At 37.4% G+C, this 12090-nt stretch overlaps 1 protein-coding gene across 1 annotated transcript in view; it reads right to left on the minus strand.

The window, feature by feature from the left end:
- Positions 1–12090, minus strand: part of osbpl10.L (oxysterol binding protein like 10 L homeolog) — a 193081-nt gene that overhangs the window by 23870 nt on the left and 157121 nt on the right. Inside the window, exon 7 of the mRNA XM_018267474.2 lies at positions 2047–2184. Within this exon, the coding sequence (XP_018122963.1) occupies positions 2047–2184 (138 nt within the window). The remainder of the gene's footprint in view (positions 1–2046; positions 2185–12090) is intronic.

Genomic DNA, 12090 nt, shown 5'->3' on the forward strand with positions numbered 1-12090 from the left:
GGAGGCATAGGAGCATCTAAGAGCTGTAGGTAGGAGATAAATAACAAGGTACAGAATAAGGAAGAGAAAATCTTTATAGTGAAGGTAGTATTAAAAGGTGAGACCTACAAGTTTTAATACCAATAGTCATCAGAAATTTAAAAATTTCACTATTCTCCTGCTCCCATTTCCTTTCCTTTTTTCCCCTGCAAATGTAAAAATCATTTTTAGAAAAGGCAAACTCAGAAGTGGCAGTGGAAGCGCTGGCTTTTTATAGAATAAACAGAGACTGCTGCTGCAGTCAATGCATTAGGCTTTTCAGTTTTGCTTAGTGTCGGATCAGTATGGGAAAAACACCACTGTTTTGTGAGCTTTTCCACTCTATTGACAAATCCATTTAGGGTATGCATGATGGCTCCAAGCTTGGCTTAGTTACTTTCTTACTCACTGAGCGCCAATCAAGGGAAATACAAAATTGCATAAGTGTAGAAAACAACAATTCTATAAGGGTGAAGCTGATTTTGTTATGGAAATGCTATTTGAGTCATTAGTGCTTTTTCTTTGCTGACCTTTGCTTTTCTAGCACTACTACTTTAAACATTAAGGGGCCTATTTATCGGCAGTCTAATTTTTGTGGTTTTACTGGTATTTTGAAACCATGACTAAACTTACAAACTCTAAAACTACAAAAGTCATGAGCTTTATTAAAAAATCTATTTAAAAAAATATGAACGGAAAATTACTCTGAACTCTGAGCTTAAAAATAAGAATAAGCAAACCTCTAAACTAAAGGTTTGAGTTTTTTGTGCATTACAACCTCACTGTCCTCACTGTAAAGAACCACCTACGTTGCTTCAAATTAAAATTCTTTCCTTCTAGTCTGAAGGGGTGGCCTCTGGTACTATTTGTCTATAATGTCCTCTAATGTACTTGTACAGTGTAATCAAGTCCCCTCGCAAGTGCCTTTTTTTCCAGAGAAAACAACCCCAACCTTAACAGTCTACCCTCATAATTTAAGTCTTCCGTCCCTCTAACCAGTTCAGTTGCACGTCTCTGCACTCTCTCCAGCTCATTTCTATCCCTCTTAAGGACTGGAGTCCAAAACTGCACTGCATACTCCAGATGAGGCCTCACCAGGGACCTATAAAGAGGCATAATTATGTTTTCATCCCTTGAGTTAATGCCCTTTTTTATACAAGACAGAACTTTATTTGCTTTAGTAGCTACAGAATGACACTGCCCAGAATTAGACAACTTGTTATCTACAAAAAAACCCTAGATCCTTCTCAGTTAAGTTTGCCAAAGTGCATAACCTTGCATTTATCAACATTGAACCTCATTTTCCAGTTTGCTGCCCAATTTTCAAACTTAGACAAATCACTCTGCAAAGTGGAAGCATCCTGCATGGAACCTATAGTTCTGCACAATTTAGTATCATCTGCAAAAATAGAAACATGTTTTTCAATCAGTGTCATGAATGTCATGAGTGGGAAATGCAACAACTTTGTAACCCTCATGCACAAAAAAATTCTCCAGCACTGAAATGGGCTGCTTAGTTACACTGCAATATGTATGTAGTATGATTTAATGAAAATGGACTCCCAAGTTGTTCTAAATGAACTGCCAAAATCAAAAGGCCATTTGTATGATTAAAAGGAATTTTGATTTCACTCCACACCGTGATGATTCATTTTTTTATCCAGAACATGTTGGTTGTGTCTCTGTTTTTGATGACTTCCCACTATATAAGCAAAATAAACTGAGAGGAGGCAGGATAACACAGTTATCCCATGTCACTCTTAATGAAGTCATTTATACAGGCATTTAGACCCAAAACTGACGGCATCCTTTGTTCAGATAATTCTAAATATGCTTTCACTCTAGAATCCCACCGTGGCTTTTCAAGAACCTAGATCCACCTGCCACCTGCACTTGCTGCCCCAGATAAGATTTTGTCTAAGAATGTGTTAATCATGTTACAATGGGCATAGTATTATCTAATTGCTTGGTTACAGACAAAATAGCTGCAGCAAATAAGTGGAAAAAAGGCAAATCTTCTTTGCATACCTTGGTAAGATCCATGCCAAGCTTGAGCTGGGAGATAAGGTGAAGGATTACACTGCGTTGATCATCCATGACACCTAAATCTTCTTCCTCATTATCTTCTGTATCCGTCAGCTCCTCTTCAGCCTCTGGAGGGCCAGTCTGGAATAAAAAGAGGAATAACACATTCCTAGATTAAAGCATTTAATGTTACATTATTTTCAGTTCTGTCATTGTTTCAGTACAGTATTTCAGCACACTGGAATGTTCCATTACTCTGAAGGACATAAGTGCAGGTTCATCTACATACTTTATTTTTCATTATGAACATCCCAAAACAATCCCCAACATCTGATCCCACAACAAAGGCACACACTAATCAAATTCATTATACATTACATTAAGATCCCTCAGTGGAAGAAAATACAATTTAATGCTCATTTGTGGGTCAAGGCAGGCCCAGGAGTGGGAGTGTGCCAGGCAGTAACCACCAGTAAGGACTGCATTAGCATCTCATTACAGTCCTCAATAGATTGATCTACCATATGGGTGGCTAAATAAGGCAAAGATCTGCTTATCTGGAGACCCCAACAAAGGAGCAGTTCTATTAGTGTATGACCAGTTTAAGTAATTACAGTAATTATTCGTGTAAAATGGCTTTAAAGTTAATGTGATTGATGGTATTTGCTACTGCAAACAGTATCTATCTGGTTGTTTTCATTCTATACATGACTAGCTCTAACTACTGAAACAAAGGAACAGAAGCCGGATGATTAACAGACCCGAGATCTCATTCTGCTACATTGTTTCAATAATCAGCCTTATATTGGGACATTTATATTCTAGGAGTACTGTATATTGTATGTGGGTCCCTAAGCTCAGTAAGTGACAGCAGCACAGAACATGTGCAGTGAATCAGCAGAAAATAGGATGGGGAGCTACTGGGGCATCTTTGGAGACACAGATCTTTACTGATAAAGGGATGTGGTTGCCTTGGGCTCGTATATAAGCTTAAAACATAATGTACAACATTTCTAGCCTCCTTTTTTAGGTAAGCTTTACTTCTCCTTTAATACTCTCCTGATTGTCATAAAATAGACTAAAATATTAGATTAGATCAAATGAGTAGACATACAGTATGTGCTAAAACAGCTTTATCAGGTCCTGTGTATTTATCCTGAGCCATCTATACCATCAAATTTTTGGCAGCGGGAAGGGGGATAATAACACGATAATAGTATTTATTGTGTATGATAAGAAATGAATGCGAGCACAATAAGTAAAGTAGGCACTATACACACACACAAGTGACAAGGGTTTCTACTATTTAAATAATCATTCATACACCAATAGCTCTCATTATATGAGATAACACAATGTACTTGAGCACATTTCCAGTGTCACTGATCCATTGCTATAGTTGAATAGAGTGAAATAAATGGAATGTCTGTAGCGGGCACAAATGAATCTAAAAGCATGTAACTATATCTAAAAAGCATTTACAGCAGAATAATGGTGTGCCAACTAAGTGTCTCTATATAGTCCCGTGCATCAATTAATCACCAGAATAGTCACCAGAATCATCTTCTATATGTGCTGTCCAATGTATAAACCCTCAGCTGTACAGTTTATTTAAATATCAGCATAAGCTACGTGCAAAAAAGCAGCATACTGTAATACAGCATAGTACGGACACAAAACAACTAGGAAATTCCTGCTTCCTCCTTACTTTTTCCAGCGAACAGTATTTCTCTTCATCTGAATAAACATGAATATGGTGATCCATCGCAAGTCCAGCTTACCTGTATTTCAAGTCTGGTACCAGAACTAAACTATGCGTTTTACATCTCATGTACGACATTTCATAGCGGATGTCTGTTTCATTTTTTTAAGATGCGGACTGGTGGGAGGACCGTCGTACTAAAAACAGCTGCATGTCTTGGACTTATTGCTCTCCTATAACTAAACCTGTAAGCCAATAAACCAATAACCAGAGTTGTCCATGTAAACAGTTCTATTGCTGACTAGCCACACCGTGTAATAAAGGGTGATGATCTGTCAGAAACACTAGAGTAAAGGGCATGAATACACATCTTAACTACATATTTGTAACTTTCTTAGTACAGTGGCTGCAAATATATGCTGGGATATAATCTAAATATTGTTGGCATGCTATCATGAGAGGCTGTCAAATATAATTATATGTTCCACTTTTGCTTTTTCCAGGCCCACAACTTTGTCAAAATGCAAAATTTAATGGGGCAGATTCCCTAAAGGGCGAAGTGACTAAGGCTATCGAAAATTCGCCAGCTAATGTCATTTCGGTACTTCACAGATTCCCTAATGGGCACACGTGTCACTTCACTAGCAAAGGAGATATAAGGTAGCGTTGCTTCGCACTCTAACGCCAGGCGAATTTTCGGTTTGGCAAATGGACGTAACTGCGCAAATTCACTAAGATGACGATTTTACTGAAGGTTACCTCATTTGCCAGGCTTGTCTTCGCCAGCTCAAACCAGGCGAAGTGCATTGGAGTGCATAGGACTTCCTCAATTTTAAGTGCAAAATTATTCCCAAATAAAAGTCCCAAAAAATGCTGGCGTCTTTTCCTTTTTTCACAGTGATAGCCTGCAAAGGTCCGTAAAATTTTTTTTGTTTTGGTTAACCAGGTTCCCCCCCTCCATTTTCTGACATATGGAACATAAACTATACAGTGGGATCATGGGCAGGGCATTATAACAACTCTATTTTATGTATTAAGGTTCCCTGGACTTGTGTAATATAATGTACCGTATATACTCGAGTATAAGCCGAGTTTTTCAGCCCCCAAAATATGCTGAAAAACTCTACCTCGGCTTATACTCGGGTCAAGTGCAAAAACGGTCGCCGGCGTCTAAGAATAGTTGCCGGCGTCTAAGAATAGTCGCCGGCATCCAAGAATAGTCTCCAAGAATAGTCGCCGGCACCCAAGAATGGTCGTCGGCGTCCAAAAACGAGACACCGGCACCTCCAATGAGAGCAGAAACCCTCAATTTTTTGACTGAAACTTACCAGAAGCTGCTGCATTTCTCACCCTAGGCTTATACTCGGCTTATACTCAAGTCAATAAGCTTTCCCAGTTTTTGGAGGTAAAATTAGGTGGGCAGTTTACAGTACAGAACGCAGAAAATAGATGCTATAAAAGAAGATTTTTCTGTAAAGTCTCCTTTTCCTTTATTGTATGATTTGCATTTCTTTTCCTCAAGCATCCATCACCAATAGACACAATGAAGAAGAAGGCATCTTACAACATGTTTTTCATTCAGTGTAATGCAATAAAATATCAGAGTTTACAAAAGACATATTTGTCACTGTACAGAAATCAGATCTGTCTGACTGATTTAATCCAGGAGAGAACATCTGGCACAATAATCCAAGTTAAATTTAGATGTAATCTTGTCCTAATGATTTAAAAAAAAAAAAACACAGTTACAGTTACATGTTCTGCATGTAATATTGAGCTACAATATCCTCGTTGTGTATAAACAGCAAAAAAAACGCAATAACTTACACACTGGTGTATGTGACACAAAAAAACATTATACTATGTTGTAAACCAGTGCATGCTTTCTTGCTTTCAAACAGGCATCAGATCTATTTCATGATTAAACAAGAAAAGACACTTGTCCCTTAGGACAGCACTGGAAAAAGTACACAAAAACATAAAGTGCAAATTGTTTTTATTGAAGCTGAATCATAAAATGCTAGATTAAACTGAAAGAAAAAAAACATTTAAAGGGGAATTGTAAGTTCTGTCCTGCGAGGTTCAGGTTATACAATGTAAAAAAACGCACTTTTTTGGATTGTTTGTCTTTTTTCCCACAACTATGTTTTTTGAAAAAATAAAAAGCTTGCCAGTTTTAGGTAACTATAAACTTATAAACTATAAAAAAAAACTTCTAAAATAGGAAAGAAAATGGTTTAAATGTTTTATTTTGCATTGGTTTAATTACAATCTTCCCAAAAATCTCACTCACCACCCATCTCCTTGGATTCTACTGGTGATTAGTTCAGGATGTTCAGTAGAGCTGATGGCATTCAGCAATTTGCACTGCAGGATGCCAGTCAATACCTGTGTTGTGGGTTGGTAACAATAGTTCAGGGATCTGACAAGGGACCATGGTATATAATGCCCTGTTTGAGGGCAAAGCTAAAAAGAACCAAGGCACCCAATGGAGCCTCAACACCAAAGGACCCAGCTACATAGCAAGATGATGACTCTCATGCTATAAGCATAAAAAAACACATCAAGTGACACATCAATCCATATATTTCTTTTCGAATATGTCTACAAGATCATCTTACATGGCTGCTGCATGTCCCCAAACAGGATAGTAGAGATGACCATTGCTAAGTCACCAAGCCTTCTGGCTTCTTCCTGATAAGAACAGAACTCCAGCCTACTGAAGGATGCGTAGCTCCAGTCCAGCAAGCACATATTAGTACAGAGAGCATGTCAAAATCCCTAGGTATTGATAAGAATGTTTCTTTATCACTATAAAGTGACGTTGACATTTGGGGGGTTATTTATTACGGTCAAGTTGCATTTTACCCTAGTTTTCAAGGGTATTTCTCTGTAAAAACTCTAAAAAAATTCACATTTTTCAAGATTTATAATAGCTGGAAGCTGGAAATAGCTTGTATGCGAAAATACTCCAGTTAAAACCTATCAAGGTCATATAGAAATGAATGGCAGAGGTCCCTTGTCCCATTTGAAGATGTTTGTAGCCTTCATAATGTTTGGGTTTTTTTTCAGTGTGTTTTGTTGAAAACTTGATTAATTTGAGTGATTAATTTGAGTATTCTGGGTTTTCACCCCAAATTCACAGATTCGAATTTTTTACATTCCAGTTTTTTCATAAATTGAAAACATTTGAGTTCTGAATTTATTTGAGGTATAAATAACCGCACAAACTCAACCTTTGATAAACAACCCCCTTGGTGTAGTTCTAATCTTCCACTGCATTTAACCGTTTCCAGCAAAGAAGGTTTGGAAACTGCTTTGGAAAATACAGATACTTCCATATCTGAGGTTGTTGATCAAAGGAAGGACCCAAATGGAATTTAATTAATTAGGAACAAATGATTAACACCAATACACCCCCGGGTTCTAAGAGAGCTTAGTTCAGTTTTAGACCAGCACCTATTTCAGATTTTCTCAGATCGCTTTCATTTGGTATGATACCTATGGATTGGAGAAAAGCTGATGTCATTCCAATATTTAAAAAGGGATTAATATCTCAGCCTGGCAATTATAGGCCAGTAAATTTGACTTCGGTGGTAGGCAAATTATTTGAAGGCTTGTTAAGGGATCACATTCAAAATGTTGTCCTAGTGAATGGCATTATGAGCAGCAATCAGCATGGCTTAATGAAGGATAGGTCATGTCAGACAAATTTGATTGCTTTTTATGATGAGGTAAGTAAGATACTGGACAGTGGGAGGGCAGTAGATTTTTGGATTTTGCCAAAGCGTTTGATATCGTGCCCCACAAATGACTGTTTTCTAAACTAAGGTCTGTTGGGCTTAATGAAGCCATTGGCACATGGATAGGAAACTGGCTACAGGATCAGGTACAGAGGGTGGTTGTTAATGGTATATTCTCTGCTTGGCGTAAGGTTCTTAGTGGGGTCCCACAGGGCTCGGTATTTTATTTAACTTGTTCATTAATGACTTAGGGGAGGGTATAGTAAGTAATGTATCAGTGTTTGCAGATGACACAAAACTATCCAGTCCAATAAATTCCATCCAGGATGTGGCATCCTTGTGCAACAGGATCTTGACAAACTGGCAATCTGGGCAACAAAGTGGCAAATGAGATTCAATGTTGATAAATGTAAAGTCATGCACCTGGGATGTAAAAATATCCAAGCTACTTATACCCTTAATGGGACTGCACTAGGCAAATCCATTATGGAAAAGGACGTTGGAGTCCTTGTAGATGATAAACTTGGCTGTAGCAAGCAATGTCAGTCAGCAGCATCAAGGGCAAATAAGGTCTTGAGCTATATTAAAAGGGGCATAGATTCCACTTTATAGAGCACTGGTAAGGCCCCATCTAGAATATGCCGTATAGTTTTGGTCCCCATCACTCAAACAGGACATTATTGTATTAGAGAGGGTACAGAGAAGGGCAACGAAGCTGGTAAAAGGTATGGAAAATCTTAGCTATGAGGAAAGACTCATAAATAATAATCTCTCTAATGCTTTATTTACCAGTAGGTCTTTCCAGCTGACACAAGGTCATCCATTCCAATTAGAAGAAAAGAGGTTCCGCCTAAATATTCGGAAGGGATTTTTTTGCAGTGAGAGCTGTGAAGATGTCGAATTCTCTCCCTGAATCAGTTGTACAGGCTGATACATTAGATAGCTTTAAGAAGGGGTTGGATGACTTTTTAGCAAGTGAGGGAATACAGGGTTATGGGAGATAGCTCATAGTACAAGTTGATCCAGGAACTAGTTTGATTGCCATTTTTGAGTCATGAAGGATTTTTTCCACCTTGGAAATTGGAGAGGATTCAGATGGATTTTTGCCTTCCTCTGGAAAAACTAGCAGTTAGGCAGATTAAAAAAAAAACTAAAAGGTTGAACTTGATGGACGTGTGTCTTTTTTCAACCTAACTTACTGTGTAACTTACTATGTAATACACCAATCAAGCTCAATGTACAGTGAAATTAACACGGGCACATGCCCTGGACCTTGGTGGTCTTTATTCTACAGATGGAATTTACCCTGAATTTGGGCTTGTTCAATATATAGAGCTCCAGAAGCTTTAAAACTTTATAAACACATGGGATGGTAAACGCAGCAATGTTCATATTTGCAAATACCATAGAAATGAAGACTTACAAATGTTCATATTTGCAAATACCATAGAAATGAAGACTTACAAGTAGATTATGCCTGTGGTGGAGACGACAGTTTGAAGAATTACAGAAATTATCCTTTATTGGTAGAGGAGACAAAACATTCGAGACAAGATCCTAGATCATTAGTCTGACAAAACTGATTCCTGACAGGAAAATGTGCCCAAATGAAGACATCATGGCATAAATATTGGGGTACTGGGGATCTAGAACCTGGAACTTTATTCTGTTCTGGAGTAGAGGTTCAAACCATAAAGGTCAGGAGGGAGGGGGGAAATAAAAAAAAGTAAACAGCAGGGACAATATTACTCCTAACTGATTAAATTAGAGAGGAATACATTTACATTTAATCAAACAATCCTGTTATAAGTATGATGAAAGTGGCTGCTTAGATAATTAAAAACTGTGCATTTAAATTAGAAAGCTAATATTAAATATGTTGCGGCTTTTGATACACATCAAATGTAAAAATAGAAACTGAGTATAAAAAATTTGGAAAGTATAAAAATAAGAAAAAGGAATCTGAAGATCACAAGAGAGACAGTTTGAAAAATTACAAACCGTCTGCCAATCCACCCCAAAATCAGAAAATACCCTCAATCTGAAAACTTGGAAGGAGAGGCAATACAAACCCTACATAAACATGCTAGTGACACAATATAAACCAAAAGTAGGGTTCTATGTTCTATTTCCAATAAGAGGCACAGTTTAAAAAACAGTTGCAAGACATAATCCACTGAATTGTCTGCTTAGAAATGAAGGGAGGTAAAACCTGTTTTACTGTTAATAGGATCCAGCAGGATTTAGAGCAATTGATCTACTCAAAGCTAAAATGGAGAAATTTAAGATGGTTTGTTTTGGAGATCCTGATAATGAAAGCAAAAAAGGTCCATAGAGCTCGAAAGGACCCGTGCAGACAGAATATGACAAGAGTTTAGACCTGAAATAAAGATTAGTCAAGAGGCAAATTCATCATAATTGTATATTGATCGTCTGCGCTACCATTTAGAAGAAAACAGAAATGTGCCCTTTCTTACAAATATTATAAAATAAAAGAATTGTAATATCTAAATAATATTTGACTGCTTCTTCAAGAAATGAATGATGAGGAATTAAGAAAGCCATGAAACCCCTGATAAAGAAAAGGTAAATGCAAATATATCCTATAATAGTGCACAAGTGGTCTTAACTACAAGAGAAGCAGATACGTCTCCTAAAGAGCAACACAGGTCACAAATGGAACGGCATCAGTGTAAATTTGTGGAACCAATCATGGAGGGCTTTTGGGTACCCAGCAGACGAGGCACCAATTTCTGTCATATGTATTTGGGATGTTCTAACAAAACAGCAAACCATACGTACACTAGTGCCCTCCATTAAAATGTATTCCTACAGACATTTCTAATGAAGAATATCTGTGGCTGTGATATGACTATGACTAGTCCGCAGCTTGTCCAAAACAGCAAATTCACCATTTTGGCTGAAGATGCTGGGGAGGACAGCTTTGAACTGGCATGTATGGAGCAGGCTGACTCTCAGAGCACCCTGGGAGGCAGTGGCTCTAATACGGGTGGTTGGGGGAGTGCAAGGAAGAAAAGGCACGTTCTAGTTATAGGGGATTCAATTATTAGAAAGGTCGATAGGGTAATCTGCCGTAAGGACCCTTCATGCCGAACAGTCTGCTGCTTGCCTGGTGCTAGGGTTCGGCATGTGGTGGAACGAGTAAACAGATTATTGGGAGGGGCTGGGAAAGAACCAGCAGTCTTGGTACACATAGGTACCAATGACCAAGTTAGTTGAGGTGGTGAAGTCCTCAAGAACAATTTTAAAAAAACTAGGTTTTTGTACAATGCTATAGACCCCCTAATGTAAGTGACAAAGAGGAGGCAAAGCTCCTGATGCAAATAGAAAAGGCTGCTAGTTTGGTTAAGTGTGATACAAATGTGACATGGCAGGCCATGTATGAATGTGAGTGTGATCAAGTGCATTCATTATGGCTCCTTAGTTGTAAAATGGATGTACTGATATTAGCAGGAGACCAGGGAACAACTGGAGTAGTATTAATAGGAGACCAGGGAACAACTGAGTTATTCAATCATTAGCAGGAGAACAGGGAATATTAGGAGTTAAGGTAATAGACTCATAGACATATAAATATGTTTATTAAGAAGGGAGCTCATATCTTATTCACATAGTTATAATCAAAATACACAGCAATTATTTTCATTCGCATGGTTATTTCTATTTTCATGGTCATTCTCATGTCGCATTGTACTATGTTACAATGCCAACACTAGTTTGTAGACATTCTATGCTAGTGTAAATGTACATTTAATCTTGCATATTTCTTACCTGAGTATATTTAGCCGATAACCCTAGATGGCATATTTTTATGAGAGCTAAAAAAATGGATTAATGCACAGTGCCTTTTAGATTAATGTAGTTCTGTACATTATTTCAAGCTAGAGGCTTTTAAGTCAATTTGTAATAAAATAAAAAAAAAGATTTAATCAGGCATGACAAAAGACACAGAATGCATTAGGGATCTGGGTTTTGGTTCAAAGAGTAACTTGAATTTAATGATGCGCATGTACCTCTTATTACCCTGGTTTTAGCTGGTACTTTTATTTACTTCTTTTTATTTTTAGCCATATGTTTTATCTCATTGAAGCACATAAAAAAATATATCTTGTATTTTTTTGAGTGGAAAGAATATTATGTGATTTGCAACTTCAGAAAGAAATGTAATATATATATATATATATTCTCATATCTTTATCAAATTCTATCCAGTGCTCTGGATTCTGAGGACAGCATACCCATCTTTATATTAACAAACGGCTGCTTTTATTGCCAGCTCTGCTGATTAATCTTGCCATATAAGTTAATTTACAACAAAAATATAGACAGAAATCTAGTGCACCTACTTAATACTCATTCAGAAATAGCCTCTTTATTAACATATTTTTGTTTAAGCATATTAATGAGGTCTCTTCTAATGTTGGATGGTTAAGGAGCTAGGTAAGGGACCTGTTATCCAGAATGCTCGGGACCTGGGGTTTTCCAAATAACAGATCTTTCTGTAATTTGGCTCTTCATACCTTAAGTCTGCTAAAAAAATAATTTCAACATTATATACACACAATAAGCTGGTTTTGCTGC

The sequence above is a fragment of the Xenopus laevis genome, chromosome 6L, assembly GCF_017654675.1.
Source record: "Xenopus laevis strain J_2021 chromosome 6L, Xenopus_laevis_v10.1, whole genome shotgun sequence".
In the NCBI taxonomy this organism is placed as follows: domain Eukaryota; kingdom Metazoa; phylum Chordata; class Amphibia; order Anura; family Pipidae; genus Xenopus; species Xenopus laevis.